This window comes from Equus asinus, chromosome 7 (genome assembly GCF_041296235.1).
Source record: "Equus asinus isolate D_3611 breed Donkey chromosome 7, EquAss-T2T_v2, whole genome shotgun sequence".
In the NCBI taxonomy this organism is placed as follows: domain Eukaryota; kingdom Metazoa; phylum Chordata; class Mammalia; order Perissodactyla; family Equidae; genus Equus; species Equus asinus.
Genome location: NC_091796.1, coordinates 27325035 through 27347267, shown reverse-complemented (window position 1 = coordinate 27347267; position 22233 = coordinate 27325035). Strand labels below are relative to the sequence as shown.

Sequence of the window (22233 nt, the reverse complement as noted above, 5' to 3'; positions counted from 1 at the left end):
AATGTGTGAATGGAGTCATAAAACTGGGAGCAACCTTAGGGAGCACCTGCTCCAACTCCTTCATGTTACACATGGGGAAACTGAGGCCCAGAGAGGGGAGGAGACTTGGCCAAAGTCACACAGTTAGTTCAAGGCAGAACCAGGGCCTGAACCTGGGCCTCCTGATTACTGCTCCAGGGCTCTTTCCATGGTCCACCGGGATGCTAAGCTCTGTATTTGCTCGTTCAGCGGCCCTCCTTGTGTGCCAGGCGCTGCCTTCTCAGCCCTCAGTCAGCACGTGGCACGGATGGCACTGGCACCTGCTTTGATAAGACCCTTGGGGGCTTTTGTCTTCTGCCTGGTGGACAACACTGAATGCAGAGTGGGTGCTCATGGCAGGTTTGTTGACTGACCAATGACCTGCTGGTGCAGGACCAGTTCTCAGAACTCTAAATCTGATGCGTTCTTCTCTTGCCCTGGTCTCCTGTCTGCCATCTCATTCCTTCACCCCACACCAGGAAGCCAGCCTAGGCCACATGCCCCGCCCTGATTTGCATTCCCTCTTCTAGCTCAGAGAGCTCATCCTCTCCTGGGAAAGACGTGCCAATCCTCATGAGCTCACCCCCGAGTGAAAGTGAGGGCCGCGGGGCCTCACCTGGGGTCCTCGGCTTCCACCAAGGCTCCCGGGCAGGATAATGCTTTCCCAGCACCATTCACCCAGACTTCTTGGTAACCTGATGGTCTGAGACAAACTCTCTTCCTGCTGCCACTGCTAATGACATTACATTGTCTTAATAAGGTCCCCAGAGCTGCCAGGAGTGGGAGGACTAAAAAGAAAATACAGAAGAAAAAAAAAAGCAGCCAAGGCTCCTGGCCTTGTCTGAGAGCAGACAGCTGCCGGGCGGTCCGGAGAGGCCAGCATTTGGCTTGCACTGGAGCCAGGGGGTTGGGGACTGAAAATTGCGGCCTCAGTGGGATGTTGGTAGGCGATCCAGTGGGAACTGGGGAAATCATGGCTCACCAGAGATGGACTCCTCAGGGTGCAGAGGGTGTCCATCCTTTCCCAGGGCCTCCGTGGGACCTCTGTTGTCTCGGGGCTGGTCCCTTCTCCAGTGTTGCCTTCACTATGTGCCCTGCCAGACATGGCTGGAGCACTCTGAGAGCCAGGCTTCAGACGGATGCAGGGGCTACAGGAGGGAAGATGCCCAGCCACAGTCTCCAGAAGCTCCCCGGACAGGCTGCCTGCTCTCGAGGACTGATGTGGTGGGATAGGAGGAATTAAGAGACTTCCAAGGCCTTCAGAGGCCCAGGGCCAGGCCCGGTTGGCAATGATGATGGCTGGAGTTGGGGCAACAAGGCAGGGGGGGCCACCTGCGATGTGGGTGGGCAGGGACAATACCCACCCAGTGCAGCAGCATCCCTTTGCCTGCAGAGAGGACAAATACCTTCTTGTCTTCCTGGCTCACATGCTACCCCCGCTCCCACCCCCTTCTTCCAGGCCCGTGCTAGGGGCCACCTCTGGCAGAACCCCGCAGTCCTGACCTTTGGCCCTGGCTTCCAGACTTTCTGGGAGTAGAAGGTAAAGGACTCCTGATGAGGCGGGTCGGGGCAACCTCGGCTCTGCTCTATTTCCTGGGGCTGTTCCTCTTTCTCATGTCAGAGCCAAAGACCCGTTTCGGCAGGAGCTGTCTCTCTGTGGCCAGCGCAGGCACCAACTGGCCTTTCTCAGGCAGAAACTGGTGATCTTGGACCAGGCTGGGGGAGTGTAAACATGGACTCAGGCACAGGCAGAGGCACTCGGAGTCCAAGTGATTATGAGGTCACTAGAGCTAGGAGAGGACAGCATGGGGCCGGAGAAACACAGTCTGGAGGAAGCCTTTGAGGGCCTGGCTGGGGCTCCAGGGGTGTCTCACATCTGGAACAGTCGGTGGTGAGACAACTGGTAGGACTGGCTGAAATCTAGAGTCCCCTTGGAAGTGAGGTTCCTGACACCAAGGAATAAACAACAGGATGGTGGGGGAGGCCTCAGTCCCTTCTGGAGGACCCACAGAATGAAAGCAGCAGGAAGGGTCTAGGGACAGAAAGGGCTCTGCTGGAAGGCCCCCCGGCCCCTCCACCATGTTGTGGCTGCCAAAGTCATGAGGAATGATGTCCTCATGGTGCGTGGACATTGTGGGAGTTGGTATCTGAGGCCATAACTCGGAACCTGGTCCAAAAGGCCACCTTGCAGGGGGAGGGTAGGCCCCTCCAATATCCCCTAGGAGGGACGGGAGGGGGGTCAGCATCAAGGGGAGAGGAAAGGAGATCTGGCCAGAGAGTAGAAGCTCAGCTGCCATTAAGACTCGGGCTCCAGAAAGGGAAATAGCATCCAAGAGGAGGACGTGAGGGCAGCAGGTCTGCGGCCAATCAGCCCCAGGGAGTCGCTTGGCCTTGCAAGGGAGTCTGGGAATTCCGAGTCAAAGAGGCAGCAGCTGCTGCTTTAAGTGGCTGCTGAAGAGCCTCCAGCTGGGGAAGAAGGGCGGTGATACGGACGGTGGCTGCAGGAAGTCAGCCACAAAGAAGGTCCCCATGGAAAGGCTGCAAGGAGACTTGGCTGCAGAGAGAGCGACGGGAAACCTTGACCTGGACAGGCCAGGATAGGGGCTCTGGAAGACCTCCTTTCGGTCTTGCAGGGCAGCTCTGTGGAGGGGGCAGAAGGGAAGCAAGGACCCAGTGATTCTGAAGAATGTGACAGGGAGGGGGCCCGGGAGGGTTCAACTCGACAGCCGCAGCCCACACGGCAAGATAAAGTCCCTATGTGAGGACGCCAGGAAAATCTCCAACCTCCCCCACTCCGGGGGGTCTCTGCTCCTGGGAACAGGGGCACCCAAGAGCTTGTCTGATCTTTCTCAGGAGGGTCAGAGCCCAGTGGGAACCGAGTGAGGGGGAGGTTTCGATAGAGGCTGGAATGCAGCTGCTTCAGCTGGAGACAGGCCTGGGGGCCCAGACGGCTGTCTTTCTGCTGAGCAGGAGTAAACCGGAGGGAGGGCAGGGCAGATAGCTGGCCGGCAGAACCGCCCCACGGCTGATCTGGCCTGGAGGGGTGTAAGACTGCAGGCACAGAGGCCACCCTAAGTGATCATCAGGAATGTGCTGGGAGGGAGCGTTCTGGAATGCAACCTCCTATACAGCACAGCATCCAGGCCCGAACCAGGAGGCCTACACAGAGAATGCTCTAGTGTCAGGAGGGCCAGGCATCTCACTGTCTTGACTGACCAAGGTTAAAATTTTCCCTAGGAAAGGCAGGGCCGACAGCCTGGTGGGCCCCTCCCAGGAAGCTGTGTGTGGGAAAGCCTGGAAGGGAGGGGGTGGGGAGGGAAGGGAGATGGGGACTGAGGGGGCCATACCCTGAGATGCACATCCCGTTGAAGCCTCAGACCTGGGTCTCCCCTGAAGGGAACTATGTCCCCATTAAGGGGCCAGGCATGGAAGTTAGGGAGGAGGACCCTGGATGGCAGGAGGGGGCCCTCTGGGCTGACTCAGGGGCTGGCTTCCCTGGGTCTGGCCTGTGAAGAATGTCCCCATCTTAGAAGTCATCCCCAGGGGCCTGGGCTGGGTGTCACAGGCTGGAGAGAGGCCCTGGGTGGAGATGAGTGAACTGGACTTGAATTCAGGTTGTGCTCTGATCGATCTCCCTTCTGATAGCCCAGCTTTTGTCAAGCCTGGGTTAGGTGTTCTAACCTGGCCTGTGGATCTAAGGTGCATTCAGGAGGAGGTGGGGGCGGCAGGGCCACTAGTGAGGGACACTGAGGTGGGGTGAATCTTGGGGACTTTGGGTCCAGCGGCTCTGCAGTGATAACAAGAGCACCTTGAGGTCAGCATTGTCGGGCAGAAGGGGACACACCCTGGGCATGTGGGGCCTTGCCCCTTTGCACCTGGAAATTCTCACTGTCGGCTCAGAGCATCTGGGAGAGATTCTGTTTGGGGTTTCCCTCAGAGAGGCAGCTGTGAGGAGGCCCAAGGTGCCCTGGAAACAGTCTTGTCCTTCAAAGCAGTCACCAAGGAGCCTGCAGAGCTGTTTTAGCAATGCCACTGTCACCTGAACGTAGTCCTGATGGCCTCCTCTGGCAACCTCAAATAGTTTTCAGGCTACCAAAGAGAGTGGGTCCCATTACTTTAGAGGACTCATCTTGTTTTTCCCCAAAAAAGCCTTGTCCCTGATTTGATATTTAACCTGCTTCAAAAAGTTTCACCCTATCCTCAAAGGCCAACACTTCAGACCCACCAGGGGAAATCCAGAGAACAAGCCCCCAGCAGTTCCCAGAGATGAATTTCTAAGAGGACGTGGGGTGACACAGCAGTACCACTGGAATAATGGGGGTCTCTCAGGGTGAGTTCTTTGATGGGGACAGTGGCAGTGTGGGCAAAGGACTGAGTCTAGTAACTCATGGTCACACAGCAGGTATCCACAAGGCTCTGTCCACATCTGACATGCTGAAATGACCAAGCCCTCACGCAAGGCCACTCACCAGAACCTCCCCCACTGTGGACATGGCTGGGAGGTCAGCCTCACATCGGTGACCACCAACGGTACCAACGGACCATATTTTCCCCAAATGAGGCCCATCAAAACCCAGCAGTGGACAGATCTGACCCACATGATCCCACCAGTCAGTTCTGACTACAAAAGCTGCTGCTCAGAAAAGGTACACACCCCACATTTGCTGAATGAGATAGAGTCTATATAAGATGAAAGGTTCATAATGTATTGATTTCAAATTTCAAATTCTATAATAGCATAAAGTTAATCCTCTTCCTAACATGGAGAGTCAAGGGGACAACATAAAGAAGGCCCCTCCTTTAGGTCTGACCCAAAAGAGGATTGAAAGGGCCTGTAGGGGTCTCTGTAATCTCCTGGTCACACATTTTGCTGTCACACATGGACTGGGGTTCAAGTGCCAGCTCTGCCATTTTCCAGCTGTGCTTATGAGTGGCCAGCTGGCCACTGAGAGATGGATTGCTCATCTGTGCACAAAGGCCAGGGCACCTCCTGGTCTTCCCAGGGCATGGCTGGGATGAGAGTATATGTAATACACTTAGGACAGCCCCTGACATGTTGAATGTGCACCAGATAAAATAAAGGGGCTGCAGGCCATTGGGGAGCATCAAACTGGCTCAGTGGGTCTACAGTGGGGAAGGGGAGAGGGAGGCCAAGCCAGTAAGGTGCTGGGGCCCCTCACTGCTGCCTTAACCAGAAAAGCTCTGCTCTGATCTGTACTATAATTTGGCCTTCCATCTAATATTGTATTTAAGAAAATATTTTAGCTCTTCAAAGAGTTGAAAATTACTACACCAGGTCATGCCTAGCATGCCCTCTGGCAATGACCTTGACATGTGTTTAGGATCCAGTTTGGTCTCCCCTGGAATGGGTCTCTCCCTCCATCCTGGCCCTCCATGCCCCCCTCTGCTGTCATCACCGTGGCCTCTGGCCCTGTCCCAGCACCCCTCAGACCCCCCGCCCAAGGGCTGCAGTGCGCACCTGGTGAAGCGGACCTCACAGATGTTGCACATGTATGGCTTCTCCCCGGTGTGGGTCCTCATGTGCCGCGGTAGCTTCCCGGCCCCCATGATGACTTTGTGGCAGATGGGGCACTGCTGAGAGGCCTTGGGCTTCAGCTTGCGCTCCTCTACCAGTGGCCAGGGTGGGAAGAGGCCCCCCAGATGGGTGGCACTCAGGAAGTTGAGATAGGCACCGTAGTCATTCTCTGCCTTGATGGGGCCCAGCGGCCCCCCAGGAAGGTCTGGGAACATGTCCTTGAAAAAGTCATTAGGGAAGGGCGGTGGTGGAGGTGGGGGCAGCTCCTCCTTCTCCTCCTCCTTGATCTTCCGGTTCTTGATGACAAGGTCCAACGGCCCACTGTCCATAGGCTGCTCAGGCAGCTGGGCAAAGGCACCGAAGTCCCCTGGCCAGAGGTGTGGGAAGAAGTCCGGGGCAAATGGAGATAAGGAGGGCCTCCTGTCGGGGATGTTGGCTTTGGGGTAGAGGTTCTCCCTCAGCAGAGATTCGATGGAGAAGTCCCGGATCACACCCAGATGGCCAGGGCTGCCAGCCTGGAAGGAATCAGGGAAGTCCCTGGGTGTGTCTGCATAGGCCTTCTCTGTGAGATGGTCAGTCTTGGAAGGGCTTTGGTGGCAGTTGATGTCCTGGGGGTCAGGCAAGTTTTCTTGATCAGCAAAATCTTCCGTGTCATCATCATCCTCCTCCTCTTCCTCCTCCTCCTCCTCTTCATCCTCCTCATCATCATCATCTTCGTCATCATCATCGTCCTCCTTGTCGTCCTCCTCCCCTCCGTCGCCCCCGGGCTCCATGATCTCCAGGCACACGTTCACGATGCACTGGATCTCCAGCATCCTGGCGGCATTGAGGATGTGCTTGACATTGGAGGCCGTGATGGTGAGCGTGGAGGTGTAGGCGAATTCCAGGATGGCGGCCAGAGCCTCGGGCTGGACAAAGTCGATCTCATAGACATACGGCTGGCTGGCTAAGGTGCCGGCCGTGAAGAGCTTCTTGAAGTACTTGCTGCAGGCGGCCAGGACGGAGCGGTGGGTGCGGTACTCCTGTTCCTGCACCACCAGGAGCACATCGCAGAGCAGGCCGTCATGTCGCTGCTCGTTCAGGCTACACAGGACCTCGCTGCTGTGGTTGGGGAAGGGAATGCCAATGAGCTCGTCAATGCCATTGGCCATGTTCTCAGACAGAGCCCTGCAGGGACACACAGAGAGGGAGACTGGGGTTAGAGGACATGGTCCCAGAGGGGGACACTTAGCTCTGGGACTCTGGATGAGGGGGGCCAGGCTATTGGGCATACTTGGCCACACCATCCCTGCCTAAGCTCCCCACCCCCACCCCTGCTGCTGGAAAGCCAGCCCTCCTTCCTCTCAGCTTTTCCAAATCTCACCGGCCACCCAGAGCTCAGCTCACTAGCTGGGGCTTCTCACTGCTCCACTGGGCTCTCTCCCTGGACTCCTACGGCCCTGGAGTTAGGCTTCTCATTGGGCAGTTGGGGTAGGCTAGTTAGCAGAGGCTATGGAAGCTTCTGCGGGCGTAATTTCACTGAATTCCATTTTGTTAACATGCCATTGTGGACCACCAGGAAGGACAGCCACATGAAACCCAGCTGCCAGTGTGCTACCGGAATGGTGTCCACCACCCACTAGCACAACATCTGGGGGTCTAGGACCAAAGGGGAAACATTCTCTCACGGCTCAGTGCTCCTGCTGGGAATATGCTGTGGTTTATCCCACAAATCCTCTGACTCCTGTAACAGACGAACGTTTTGCATTGACTACTGTTATGGGCCAAGTTGTGTCCCCCGTCAAGTTCATATGTTGAAGTCCTAACCCCCAGCCCCCCAGGATGTGACTGTTTGGAAGCAGGTCCTTTAAAGAGGGGATTAAGGTTAAAATGAGGTCAGATGCATGAGCCCTAATCCAGGATGACTGGTGTCCTTATAGAAGAGGATATTAGGACATAAGAACACAGAAGTCTGCGTGAAGACAGAGGGAGAAAATGACCATCTGTAAGCCAAGGAGAGAGGTCTCAGAAGAAACCAACCTGCCGATATCTTGGTCTTGGACTTCCAGCCTCCGGAACTGTGAGAGAATAAACGTCTGTCATTTAAGGCCCCTAGTCTGTGGGACTTTGTTATGGTGGCCCTCGCAAACTAATACAGCTACTAGGAATCTGAAAACTGAATTTGTGGCCCATTTTCAGCAAGGGAATTGGGGCCTTGTGGGATATGTTTTGCCTTCTGACCTTACTTCTGGATTCATCTTAGGTGATGAAGGTTCCCTTCATTTGCAATTCTTGATCTTTTTTTAAAAAAAATACTGACATCCTATATGTGTATATCGGAGAGCCGTTTCACCTATAAGTCAACATTTCAATTCAATCTTAATTTGAGTGCATTGTTAGTTAATTTATCATGTCTGTATTCTGTTACCCTCAGGGAAAGATGCCCCCTAGGAGGAGAAGCCATTCTGAGATTTCTTAGCATTATAAATATTAGACAGAAAGTGAGGCCAGTGACAGCAGCCAGGAGGGAGAGGTGCAATGGCAGCGGGCAGCCCCTCCTCTCAGGGAGCAGAACTCAGAGCCCGAGGCAGCAGGTTCAACCTGGACCAAAGGCTGCCTCAATGTTTATGCCAGAGCACGTAGGGCCTTCTGCTTAGAGCAAAGCTTGACCGACTGTGGTCCATGCATAAATTCTAGCAAAGGCCTGGCCCTTATCCTGGTGCAATTACAGTGGGGAGAAAATAAAAAGAAAACCCAAATCTGAAAGCCACATGCCCCAGTGGGAAGAGCTTTGGGAATCCCCACACATTTACCTTCTGGGTGTTTCTTTCTGGGAAAGCAGATGCAGGGGGAGGGGAGGAGCAAGAAGTGCCAGGCCCATAATACCCAAGGAACCAGGGACCCAGAAGAGCATCCAGGGTGCTGGGTGCTCCCTCCCCCCAGACGCCGGAGCCTTCCCTGAGCTATCCCACCTGGGCAGGTGCTCAGGAGGTTTCCTGGAGCAAAGGCCTTGCTGCTGTTTTCCTGCCTTCTCATCTTTAAAAGCACCAGGGACCCCACAGGCCATGAATTCATTCCCTAAATAGTCATTGGGTTTCTTCCTGCGCCAGGCACTGCCCAGGGTCCCGGGGATGCAGACAGAACAAAGCAAGAAGGCCCTACTCTAACAGAGCTTACACAGACACGACCGCTGTGACAAAAATAGAGCCAGAGTCACCGAAGAGGACGTAGAGAAGGCAAATGAGCCATCTTCTTTGAAAAAATGTTCAATGTCATTAGACTTTACAGAAATGCAAGTTAAAACCACAATGAGATATCACTAGATACCTATCAGAATGGCTAAAATAAAAGACAGTGACAACACAAAATGCTGGCAAGCATGTGGAGAAACTGGATCTCAAATGCATTGCTGGTGGGGATGTCAACTGGCACAGCCTCCCTGGAAAATAATTTGGCATATGACCCAGCAACTGCACTATTAAGCATTTATCCCAGAGGAATGAAAACTTATGTCCACACAAAGACCTGCACACAAATGCTCATCACAGCTGTATGCATACTAGTCAATAACTGGAAAGAACCAAGATGTCCTTCCACGGGTGAGTGGTTAAACCAACTACACCATGGAGTACTAGTCAGCGATACACAGGAATGAGCTATTGACGCACACGACAACCTGGACGAAGCACAGTGATAAAAGCCACTGCCAACAGGTTACAAACTGTGTGAGGCCTTTTATACAACATTCTTGAGATGACAGCTTTATAGAAATGGAGGAGAGGTGGGTGGTTGCTAGTAGCTAAGGAGGGGCTGTGGGGAGGAGGGGGTGGGCATGGCTATAAAAGGACAACAAGAGGGATATCCTCACGGAGATGGAAATGTTCTGTATCAACATCAATATCTTGGTTGATGTTGTGCCATGGTTTCCAAAAATGTCACCACTGGGGAAAACTGGGTTAACAGTCCATGGGATGTCTGTATTATTTCTTAAAATGACATGTGAAATTGACAATTATGTCAAAAGAAAAAGCTTAATTTAAAAAATCATAGAAAACCACCTAAATCAATCAATCACTCTCCACCGTCATCTCCATCTCGTATCTGTGTCTCTGTAGCAGTGTGTGAGGCGGTGCGTGGTGGGGGAGACTACCCAGGGCCGTCGGGGGGCCCTCCTTGAAGAAATGACATTTGAGCTGAGGTCTGGATGGTGAGAGGGATCCAGTCATGGGTAATGTAGGGAACAGTGTTCTAGGCTGTAGGAACAGCAAGTGCAAAGCAAGCAGACCCACCAAGGTGCTCTAGGTCTGGGAGGCCAAGTGTGGCTCTGAATGATCCCATATAACTTGGTTCTTGTCTACCGAAACCCCATTCCACTTCTGCATCTCTCTGGGGGCCTCAGATGGACCACATCTACCTAGATCCCCCTGAGGCCATGGGTAGGACTCCCCTTCTCTCTGACCAGGGAGGGTGTCCCCAGGCCACAGGCTTCAACCATCTGTGCCACAGAGAGAGCTCTGAGGCTGCCCCCCGACAGCCCGCAGAAAGAGAGAACCTTCTGGAGGCTCTCCCCTTTCCCTGTACCCCACGGCTGTCCCACTCTAATGGTGGGGGTCAGAGGGATATGGAAGGCTCCGAAGCTAGGGAAGCCGAGGGGCTCATGGCCATGCCTGCTGCGGGTCTCAGGAGGGCTGCTTTGTAGGCAACCGGGCTGGGGGTCAGCAGGTTAGCCCCTCTGAATCTCTGGTCAGAGGAGAGACCTCAAGTCTGAGCAACATTTGGTTTTGAATGGTCAGAGCCAAGTGCAATGTGACCTTCTGTGTATTGAGTACGGGGACCCGAGGACACTGATCCCCACCTCTTTGGCCCCCAGCTCCCTGCTTCAGGCCCTATGGGAGAGACCGGAAGGATATCAGGGCCAATCTCAGCCGGCACCTTCTCTCCGCAGGCCAGGTCCCAGCCTTAAACAATGCGTTTCCTGAATGAGGGATCCAGACCACCATCTGCCCTCAGGCGTGCTCAGTCTTCACAATAACTTGGATTTAGCTCCTATTATTATCATCATCCCCATTTTACAGATGAGGTAAATGAGGCACAAGAGGATAAATCACACAGACAGTAAGTTATGGCATAACGATCTGAGCCTGAAGTCTGGCTCCCCAGCCACGGTCTTAACCACAACCAATCCAGCTCCTGCCTCCGACCCACAAAGGTAACCAAGAATGGCCAGTAGTCTCTGCTGTCGCCTGAGTGGCCCAGACTTCGGGCACTCAGAGGTCCTTGGGGTGCCTTTGTGGAGGAGGGTGGGAAGGATGTGGGTCAGCGGGGGAGGGTGGCCCTGCCTTCCTTCAGGGGGACAACCAAGCAGGCTTGGCCAGCCTCAGGAGCTGGAGCACCAAGAAGACCTCCCCAGGGGGAGGCCTGATGGCGTAGTGGTTAAGTTTGCCTGCTCTGCTTTGGCAGCCCAGGATTTGCCCATTGGGATCCTGGGTGCAGACCTACATGTGGCTCATCAAGCTATGCTGTGGCGGCATCCCACATAGAAAGACTAGAATGACCTACAACTAGGATATACAACTATGTACCGGGGCTTTGGGGAGAAAAGAAAAAAAGAGGAAGATTGGCAACAGATGTTAGCTCAGGGCCAATCTTCCCTTCTCAGAGCCAGGGGAGGGGCTCCTCTCAGACCCCTGGGAACACACCTGCTTGCTCCCCAGGCAGCCTCCCTGCTCTGTGGAAGTGGCCCCCTTGGTGGCTGTCTTGACAAAGCTCTGCCAGGGGAAAGAGGAGGAGGGGAGAGGAGGAGATGGAGCTGAGGCTCAGTCAGGCTTTCCCATCCCACCTTCTGAGCACAACTGAATGGGCAGTCACCCGGATGGGGTGACCGGCCACAACACTCCCCTCAGATGTGCCCCAAATACACCCCTCTTCCTCTACTCTCCAATCCCCAAACACAAATCCTGCTCCTCAGCCTCGATGCCTTTGCTCATGCTGAACTCCCGGCTGGAGAACATCCCGCATCTTTCATCTCCAGCACCCACCCTCTCCAGGGGTCCGTGTCCCACCCGTGCTTCAAGGACCCACTCAAACGGCCCTTTCTCCATCTCAGTTCAGAGGCCGGGCCTCTCCAGCCTTTGTTCCCCTGAACACTTGATGACGCCTGTCATTGATTTTCCTCTGCCTTGGACTGTAACTAATTTTATGTGTGTCTTGGCATCTCTGCTAGATTGTAAACTGTCATTGCAGTGCTCAGTGCAGTGCTGGCACATAGTTGGTGAAGGTCTGTGGCAGGGGCTTGGCAGCACTGAAACTACAGTGGTGCAGGTTGTTCACTGTACAATGGCACCACATCTAAAAAAGGCTGCCCCATGGTTCTTGCCTCCTGTTAGCAAGAAGTCATTCCTTCTCGTGGTGCCCTCCCACTTGAATAGGGCTGACCTTTGTAACCAGTGATCTGTGGAAATAACGGTGTGTGACTTTTGAGGTGAGGCCATAAAAGACATCCTGGGGGGAGCCAGCTGCCAGGTTGGGAAGATGCTCAAGCAGCCCTATGGAGAGGTCCACGTGGAAGGAACCATGGCCTCCAGCCAGCAGCCAGCACGAACTTGACAGCTGTGTAAGTGAGCCGCCGTGAGAGTGGGTCCTTCAGCCCCACTCAAGCCTTCAGATGACGGCAGCCCCACTCACATCCTGACGGCGGCCTCGAGGAAGACGCTGGACCAGGTCCACTTAGCGGGGCTGCTCCTGAATTCCTGACCCACACGAACTGTGAGATAGTAAATGTTTATTCTTGTTTTAAGTCGTTAAGTTTTAGAGTCATTTGTTATGCAGCCATAGATGACAAACACAGGGGCCCCATCCACTTCACAGACATTATACGTCTGTGACATGTATCATGACAACTTTCAGGCAGCGGCAGTTAGAGGCTGCAGTCTAACAAAATCAGTCTGTTACGTCGCTGTTCCAGTAGATGGAAATAGATGTACTGAGGAAATGACACCTCTTCTAATTCCCATGAAGTTACGATACGGGGGACAGGGTCCTCACCCTCAGAGTGACCTTCTCATCTGAAAAGACTTTTTGTGAATGAAATGAAACTTTGTTAAGTAAAAAGCCCAAATCAGTAAAACCCCAGAAAATTAGTTCTTTAGGAAGAGCCAAGTTTTCTTGCTTGCTCAGGGCTTATTCCTTTAAAGACAAAAATGTTTTGCAGGGAAAATTCCGACAATTCCTTCAGCTTTCCCCCGCCTTCTCAAGTAGAGGAGACGCAACTCGTTGGAGGGTGTGTGGGTGGTCAGTGTGTCATCCGAGCCCACTGAGGAATGGAGAACGCTGTCTCCACGCTAAACGTCCCATCTCCTGTGCCTTTGGAGCCCTGTCTGCTTGGGACTAGGAGTCAGGAACCCATAGCTGTGTGACTTTGGGAGCACCCTCTGCCTCTCTGGGCTTCTGTTTCCTGGTCCTGTCACTGGCTGGTTGCGGGAAATCCGATACCCCGCGTCATAAGTGCAAGAAGCCAGAGGTGCAAAGTGGATCTGGAGATGAGGAGGGGGACACACGCCCTGGTGACCCCGGACTTGAAGGCTAATCTGCTTAGCAGCGACTTCTCCCTGTGCCTCGGTTTGCTGCTTTTGTCCCATTCCCGGAGGAGCGGATGTAGCTGCTCAGCCGGGGGCTGTTTTTACAGGCAGGAGGCGGGGGCTCACGTTTCATTGTCTCTTTGGGAAGAAGTGCCCCCGGTGGCCCCGCGTACACTCTGGGAGCGTCCCTGGTGACCCTAAGATTCCCATGCCCCAGAGGGCCCGCAGACAGCAGTGTCCCAAAGGGGATGCTGTGCCCGCCCCCCTTCCTGCCCAGGCCCTCCCCGCCTCTCCCTCCCATGGCCCAAGCCAGGGCGCTCTGTCTCCAAGAATAACAAGCTCAGGAAAGAGAATCACACACACACACACACATGAAAAACAAAACAAAAACTCAACAGCTAGGAGATATAAAATAGGAACCTCTGCTAGGAAGAGGATAGAAAAAAAAGAGAGATCAGAAATAAGGGGGAGGGGGAAGGAGGGGAAGAGAAGCTCAGAAACGGAGGGAGGAGGTCAACGAGGAAGAAGGCAGGGCGGGTGAAACCTTCTCAGTGTGGTCCAGGCCTCCCCTTGGGCCTCTGCCCTCCACAGAAGGTTCTAGAGCCCAGGTGTGTCCAAGTGGCCCTGTCTGATAAAGGCAACACTTCTCCTCTCTGGCCTTGGTTTATTCAACTGTAACCTGACAACATTACTCCTCAGGTACCCTACCTGCATTCCCCTCTCTCCCTACCAAGAGGAGGGGTCATGGCCTCAGTTTATCCCCTATAAGGGGGGAGGGGTGCTTCTCTGAGAGGAACAGAGAGGAGACCCGGGGGGGGCGATTGGAAGAGGTGGGGGGCCCTTGGATACACAGAAACGTACTGTAGAAACCTGGCTCTAGAACTGCTCCAGGACAAATTTCTTTTCCTTTTCTTTTCTTTTCTTCTTTTTTTTATGAGGAAGATTGGCCCTGAGCTAACATCTGTTGCCAATCTTTCTCTTTTTGCTTGAGGAAGATTGTCGCTGAGCTAACACCTGTGCCAATCTTCCTCTATTTTATGTGGGATGCCACCACAGCATGGCTTGACAAGCCGTGCTAGGTCCACACCCAGGATCTGAACCTGTGAACCGCAGGCTGCTCAAGCAGAGCAAACTTAACCACTATGCTCCTGGGCCGGCCCCTCCAGGACTAATTTCTCAAGTGTGACTTGAATTTTTGTTTTTCTGTTTGTCCTGTTCTAATCACCAAATCAATCAAGCAAGCGACCCGGCATTTATAATAATAACCAAGACCATCTACCACTTATCAAACGCCTATCGCGTGTCGGCCACGGCCCTCGAATCCTTCCCAACCCATACAGCTCTGAAAGGTACATATCTTTCATCACCTCCAATTTAGAGAGAAGGAAACAGGCATGGAGAGGGTGAGGGACTCGCCCAGTGCCACAGGTGTCTGAGCCAGGATGCGAACCCAGCTGCATTTGGGGCCCAGCTCATATTCCTCCCCTTTACCACACTGTCCCCTACACAGCCCAATTTGTGTCTTACTTTAGAGATTTGATCAGAGCCAGAGCTGAGGGATGTGCACGAGGGAGCTGAGACCCATGCGTGCCAGGGAGGCTCAGTACCCAGGGCAAATAGGAGGTATGGACAGAAAGTCACAGACCCTGTGGGCTGGGGAATCAGGGTGGGCTGTCAGGAGGAGGCATCTTGTCTGAGCTGCAAAGGAGAGAGGGGATTTTGTTGGGCAGAGGGGCAGGAAGATCCTGCCCCACATCATTTGGATCTGGGAGACTTTGGATCTCTGGAATCCCCTCTGAAAATGTGTTTCACCTGGATGCTGAGTGGGATCCCACGAGCAGCTCTTCTCAGCCAGTGTGTGCCTGATGTTGATGGACATCCATCTGACAACAGGAGGGGGAGAACCCTGCTCCCAGCCTGCCTGGGTCTGCATCCTGGCTCCCCCCAACGGCCTCTGGGATTTGGTCTTATCCTCCTTGAGCTCAGTTTCTTCATCTGTACAATGGGGATGATGACAGCGTCTACATGACAGCGTTGCTGTGTGGATCCAGCAAGGTAAGCACCTCAAGCGCCTCCCAGGACATCGCAGTGCTCCACAATGTTGGCAACAATGAAGTCCAGGAAGGACATGGAGCCCTCATGGGTGTCTTGGCAGAGGGGGTGGGACCGTGCCGGGAACTAATCTGCCAGCCTCACAGTTCTGCAGAGACCCACACATTGAAGCATCTCTCCTAGAGACACTCCCTAGGATGGCCCTACACGTCCCAGGGCCAGCTCCGCCTGTGGGGGGCATCGTAATCTTCCAGGCTCTTTCATACCTCAGTGCTCCTAACCCAATCAGGCAGGCAAGGCTGGTAGAAACTTCATGCCCATTTTACAGATGAGGAAAATGAGGCACAGAGAGGAACCCATGCCCAAGGGCACAGGGCAAACTAGTGTCAGAGCTAGGACCAGAACTAGGGTGTTCTGGTACCCAAGCCTACGCCCCCAGCCAAGTGCAGTGTTGCCTGGTTAGTAGGCACCCAGGTTCTAGGTTTGGTTTTACTAGGAACGTGAAGTGCAGGGGTTGGCAAATGATATACTTCTGCTGCCTGCAGTTTGCTTCTCCAGGAAATGGGGAAGTAATGGCATGGATCTTACCCGCTCTGGGGCAGTGTCTGTTTCTTACAAGTCTGTGTCCTTCTCAGGACCCCATCAAACAGGAGCAAAGAAGATGCTGAACGAATGAGATCAGTTCAAATACACAGTGGGCATATCCTTGGAGTCACAAAAGGCAGTGGAGTGGCCCCAACCCTCTGCCTTGAGGACATCTAACATTTGAACAGAGCCCTGTCATTCCCAGGCACTTATATTCATTCATTTTATCCTTATCATGACCCCCGTTTGATAGGGATCAGAGAGGCCAAGTGACCTGCCCCAAGTCACACAGCTAGAAAACAGTAGGGCAGGGGCTTGATTTCTGCTCCAGTCCCATCTCTTTCCTGTCCTCCACAGCTGCCTTGGTGGTGTGACTTTCAGGACAATTCTATTGCTTTGATCCACAAGTCCAGCACCTCTCTGAATCCTGCTCAGCTCAGCAAATCTGGGGCTCAGGAGGATGCTTCCGTCTGCCAAATCCGGAGAGCAGGCTGGCCCCAGCCAGCAGACTCCCACTGCCCCAGGAGCGGTCCCACCCCGTCTCCAGCCTCCAGCTCCTCCTCTGCCTGGGCCTGGAACTTCAAAGCCACCTGGCAGAATTAGTGGCTGCCATGAGGGCGAGGCTGGGGCAGCACAGAGGCAGAGAAGGGATGTGGATTCTTTTCCAGATTTGGGAGTGAGGCTGGGTGGCAGCTACCTGCATCATCTGAGCAGCTTCTTAGTTCCTGTGTCTGTGTTGGCACTGAAACCTTCAAGGGGCTGGTGGGCTGAGGCAGGAGAGAGGGCAGGGAGGCCTGGCCCAAGCAGCTGGCCAGTGGATCTCTGCTGGGTGTGCCCCACTCTGCCCTTGGCAGTTCCCCTAAGCAGGGCAGCCACACCCTTTGGCCTTGGAATGCCCCAGGGCCTCTGCTGCCCCAGAGGCTGGGGCCAGACATGTGGGCTGGGAGGCTGGGCAGGGCCACCTCAACTTCCAGCCTGCACCCTGCCTGCAGGAGCACCCCAGGCAGAGCGCTCAGAGCTGGGTGAAGCTGGCCCCACCTGCTCTGCCACCCTGCCAGGACACGCCTGAGCCCACAGTCCCCAGCTCAGCCTCGGGCCCAGGGCTTGGAGCTGGTTGGTTTTTGTGAAATGAGCTCCGAGCTTCCCTCCTCTGCCAAAGGTAATGGCCACACCAGATGTCCCCTTACAGCTGGAATGCAGGCCCTCCCTGCCTCACACCATCCTGGTCTCCCTCTTTCTTCACCCCCAATGCCTAGTCCCCCCACGCACAGGACAAGACACGAGAAGGGTGGGGAAGAGGCCAGGCCCCTCTATCTGGGGGCCTGACTTCTTTCTCCCGTGACCATGCATTCAAGTCCCTGCCACATTGTTCTCTGCTGAAGCCCCTGAGTGAACAATGCCATGTGCCTGCTGAGCTTCATATTCAGAAAGGCTCGTCCACACCGCCTTTTCTCAGTACGTTTTCCTAGGATCCCCGAGTACAGAAGGAATTGTGTGGCCCACTTTACTGATGAGAAACCTAAACTCATGCTGGTGAACTGTCTTGACCAAGGTTCCAGAACTAAGTAAGTGACAGAGACCCCAGACCTCCTGATGTGTGGCCCAGACTCTGTGCAGCGTGTCGCGCTGTATCCCTGGTCAGCCCCCACCCTCCCCATCATCACCATCGCCCCCCACACCCCGCAATGGTTTAGTTTTATTAGAACAAGGTCTAGGATCACCCTACACTAGTGGGGTTTGTGGGAGGGGCTGCTCTCCCCCTAAATTCTTACAGGGATGAAACACGCACTAGGGACAGACTTGAGGGGTACCTAAGAGGGTGGCCGGAGTGATGGGTGAGGAAGGGTGAGGGGCAGCTCCGTGCTGGGCTTTGGCGATGGAGGGGGTGGGGATGTGAGCTTCAGAGCTGTTTAATCACCTCCTAGAGGAACCCTTTCTTCACATGGCAGCCTCCTGCCAGCATCTGGGTGAACCCGAAGTGGGTATGCCAGGGCCACTGCTCCCATCCCCTCGCCCAAGGGGTGGCTGGGAGCCTTTTACTTCCCAAAGCACCTCACCTCCTTGGTGGCCGGGGAGGCTACCCATTTTAGTATCAGACCCATTTTACAGATAAGGAAAGAAAAGTGAAGTGAGGTTAAGGTCACAGAGCCATGTGGTTAAATGACTGCTCGAGAGCATGCACGGCCCCCGAGGCCATGGATTTTTCTACCGCACTGTGGGGTAACCTTGCAGGAAGGTAGAAGGAATGGGTTTTCCAAGAGGCTGCATGGCATCAGGAAGGCAAGGAGGACCCTCTCCACCGCTCTGGAGGGAGGCTGGGGGCGCTGAGGGCCAGCAGAGCACGCCAGCGGGGAGGGTTCCCCAGCTGACAGCCGGAGTCTGGCCTGTGGGAGTCTGGGACAGACAAATAAAGTCGTGTCCCTTCAAGCTGTTGTTCTTTATTATTTATTCATCCTTTATTTATTAGAGATCGAGGCGGTGCGGGATGGGGGAGACTTGTTTCCTTTTAAGAAAAATTGTACACCTCTTTATATTCAAAATAAAGGATTTACTACTTGTGTTTATTACAGGAGATTCCCTGAGCCAGAAAACTCCTTGGGAGGCTTATTAAACCTTATTAAACCACTGAAAATTTAGATAATAAAATAAATCACTGTCTCCCATAAACAGCAGTCGGCTCCCTGTTACCGAGCTTCAGAATCCCAGCTGCCCCAGCTGCCTTTCAGGAGGTGCCTCGGCTGGTCCGCCATCCTCCCCACGTCCTGCATCCGCGTGTCACAAACTCAGTGAGGGTGGGGAGGTGGGGGACCTGCAGGAAACCCCTGGGAGCTCTCTTCTTTTTAGCTTTTCTACCCAAAGTCTCCGTCTCCTGTAGAGGAGTGGGGATGGCTGAGATTTTGCTAGTTATTAAGGGGCTGTGTGTGGACACTTGGGCTAGGTGGTACCACATTTTGACCCTTCCTGGGGATATTTTAGCGTCTATTCTAGAAGGCACCAAGGTGGCTGCACAGCTGGCCAGCCTCTGAACACATTCTGCCCGAATGCTGCTGCCACTGAGCCAGGGGACTTCACAGTGAGGGAAGGGAAAGCAGATGCCAGGGGAGAGGGCCATAGCCGGAGCAGAGAAAGGCCGAGCTCCCCTCTAGGAAAGGGCGTGATGAACAGGGCCAGGCGTGCGGTCTGCAGAGAGGGGAGGAAGCACGATTAAAGCCTGCGCTGACAATTAATCTCTGCCCTGCAGCTGAGTGACAGGTGACCTCGGGCTGGCCAAGTTCCCTCTCAGAGCTTCAGCTTCTTCTTTTATGTGAGACCAGGGGGCTGTGAAGTTCCCTGGCTGCCCATATGCTCGATGGTTCCGTGGCGTCCTCCAGCTAATCCATTCAATCTCTTGGTTCCAGGATGGATCCTTGGATTCTGAGGTCACGAACAGTTCAAATTCTGCTGTCTTGAGGCTACAGCGCCCGACTGTGGATTTGTCCCCTCCCCTCTTCCCTGCCCCCACCCCCCCGGCAGGGAGGCTGCCAGGTTACACAGGGAAATAAGTGTGAACACACGTTGGGCTTTCAGAGTATGAGCCTTCTCAAAGTCCAGGTGGGATTAGCATTTGACCACTCTGGCACACAGCTGGACAGAGGTACAACATGTGGGAGACAGACGGTTAATTCTGAGATTCCTCCAACTGATAGCAATGGAATCAAACTGGTAACTGAGATGGATGGAGCGCTCCTTCGGTGCTAGTTGCTGTTCTAAATATTTTACGTGGATTCTCGCATTTAATCCTCTCAAAAACCCGATGGGATAATAGTGTCACCATCGTTACCCCATTTTTCAGATGAGGAAACTGAGGTAGAGTGGACACTTGAACCCAAGCAGGTGAGCTCCAGATTATACCTCTGACCATGAAGCGGCTCCTCGTTGCTCACAGCCGTGCCCCTGCGCCTCTCCCGGCCCCAGACCTGGGGTGGGATCGTGGGGAGAGGCTCCAGTGGGGTGGGAGCTGTGGGAAGAAGGAGGACAGAATCACCCTGCAAGGGCTCCTCTCAGGTGTAAGACGTCCTGGTTACGCCTCGGCCCTTGGAAAACACTTCTGCTTCCCTGCCGTTGTCCACACCAATTTGGAGATGAGGCCAAGATCGGGCGCCCAGCTGGATGGCCTCAACGATCCCAACCCCGCCTGCCTGTGTTTTTCAAAGGAAGTGAAACCTCAGATTTGCCTCCGAACTTACACTTTTCTTCTAAGCAGACACCATCCACCACGAGAACCGCCTGGCACTGGGCTGGGAAGAACAAACTGGAAGCTTGCAATTTTCAGGCTTAATTGCACAGTTACATATAATATTATTATATAGAACTTTTATTGCACCAGGAAAGTCCAAGTATTTCCTTTTCCTATTTATATACTCGAGCCCAGTCCGTCCTCTGCTATAATTTCCCTCCTTGCCCACTGTAGAGGCTGATGGCTGTTTGGTTCCAAGAGCCCTTTCCTAAGACAGGGCAATTAGGGTGTGAGTATAAACCTCATGACAGATGAGCGGTTTATTTGTGGAGTATCAGCCAATTCACAAATGTTATTGATTACTCACCATGTGCTTGACCTGGGCTTCAGGCTGTGTGGAGCTTGAAACAGGGACCCAGACCTGCTTTTGAGTGGCTTCTGGCTTCGCTGAGCAGGTAAAACTAACCCACGGCAAAATATTAGAAATATGAGCCAAGAAGGAAGCTGGTGTGGGCTGGGTCCTACGATCAGGGATGATGTGGGAGCCAGTAAGTGATAGGTGGGTATGTGGGCTATACCACTGTCTGGGCAGGACCCCAGTGCCAGGCTGTCGTGATGGAGAGACTGCATGACAGTGCACAGCAAGCACCCCCTTTTGATTGCAGCCCGGGAGTCCAGCCTCCCCTGTATGTTCAGTTTCCCCAGGGCATGTCTCAGGGGACAAGAGCCTTTCTTCCCTCTGCTGTGTTTGTCCCTGCCACAGGAGCCCAGCACCAAGGACTGGATACTTTCACATCTCTGGGGAGGATGCCTCACCTGTCAGCACCTTACAGAGTAACCACCCCCGACCCCGCCCCGCCCCGATCACCACCACTCATCATCCATTTGAGCTGAGAGCTTTGGTCTCCAGACTATCATAAATTACACTGAAAATATTCTCAAGGCACAAGCATCCCCACCCCACGCCCCAGCCTCTAGCCCAGAAAAGCCTGGTTGACCCACTGATGGCTCAGTGATTTCCTCGCACCTAGGAAGCCTGATCCCCCTTTGAAGTCTCAAGATCAAAAATGTTGGATAAGAAATACAAGGTTAAAAAGTTAGAAAAGACTTGGCAAAAAAACATCATTATTTGCAGAGGATAAGCTTGGATATTTTCCTATACAAACAACGGACAAGTTCAAAAACATGTTAGAGGAGCCCACTTACTTGGCAACAAAAATGAATACAACACCTAGGAATAAGCTCGTAAGAAATGTGCAAGATCCATACAAAGAAAGTTTTAAAATATGACTGAAGTGCTTTTTCAAAAGCCTTAAATGGAAAGGTATATCCTGCTCTTGCATCAGCAGCCACAACATTGTAAACTCGCCAATTCCTCCTAAATAGTTCAATTAATGCAATATGATCCCAATAAAAATATCAACCAGAATTTCTACTGAAATTAGATAAGCTGACTCTAAAGTTCATATAGAAAAAAAAATGCATTTAAGAATAGCCAAGAGATTTTTGAACCAGATGAGCAATGGGAGGAGAGGGGCTTGCCTTACCAGATATGAAAACAATATCCACCGCCTAAGACCTGTATCTCACCTTCACACCAGAGCGTGCATGTGTGAGGGGTTCAAATGTTCCCTGGGAGTCAGGCTCAGGACCCACTTCCGGCTCTCCCAGAGGGAGGGAGGAGAGGGTCTGGAAAGGGCCGTTGCTTCCTACTTAGGACACGGAATGCTACTCTTGATTAACTTGATTGCTCTACACCCTTTCCAAAACTATTTCTTCCAAAGCCAGAGTGACAGCCCCCTCTTTCTGCGTTTCTGATGTTCAGTTCTAAATTGACGGTATACTTAAGCCCAAAGAACCATTTAGGAGTTTAAGAATCACAAAGAAAAATCCTGCAAGGGGGGCTGCTGCTGCTGCTTTTCCAACAGCCCAGGCCCCAATCTCTCCCAGAGTCCACCTGCCCCATCCCCAGAGAGACATCTCCCAAACCACCCAGGCTGTTTTCCCCAAAGGCAGCCGGGTGGGAGGACACGACCCTTCCTCCTCCCACCTCTTTCCTGGCCAGCAGGCTGATATTTCAAGACTAATCAAAAAAAGTTGAAGGGAAGAGGAGAGCCCTTTTGTAAAGTGGTGTCTAAACAGAGGCAGCCCCACCGTTTTTTTGGGCGGGTGGGTGGAGGTGACCAAAGATGCAATTATAACGGAGCCCATCCTCTCCCACAAGACCCATTTTAACCAGGGTGTAATAAAGCCCCAGGTCATCCACCCTC

General features: G+C 53.4%; 1 protein-coding gene across 11 annotated transcripts in view; it reads right to left on the bottom strand.

Moving 5' to 3' along the window:
• ZBTB7C (zinc finger and BTB domain containing 7C) overlaps positions 1–22233 on the bottom strand; it is a 353239-nt gene that overhangs the window by 9726 nt on the left and 321280 nt on the right. For 10 of the 11 annotated variants that reach the window (XM_070513092.1, XM_070513093.1, XM_070513091.1 and 7 more), the window contains one exon: positions 5498–6721. In XM_070513092.1, the coding sequence (XP_070369193.1) occupies positions 5498–6721 (1224 nt within the window). Of the gene's footprint in view, positions 1–5497; positions 6722–7573; positions 7597–22233 lie in introns of those variants that run through there. The other variant, XM_044774695.2, reaches the window with a different exon arrangement.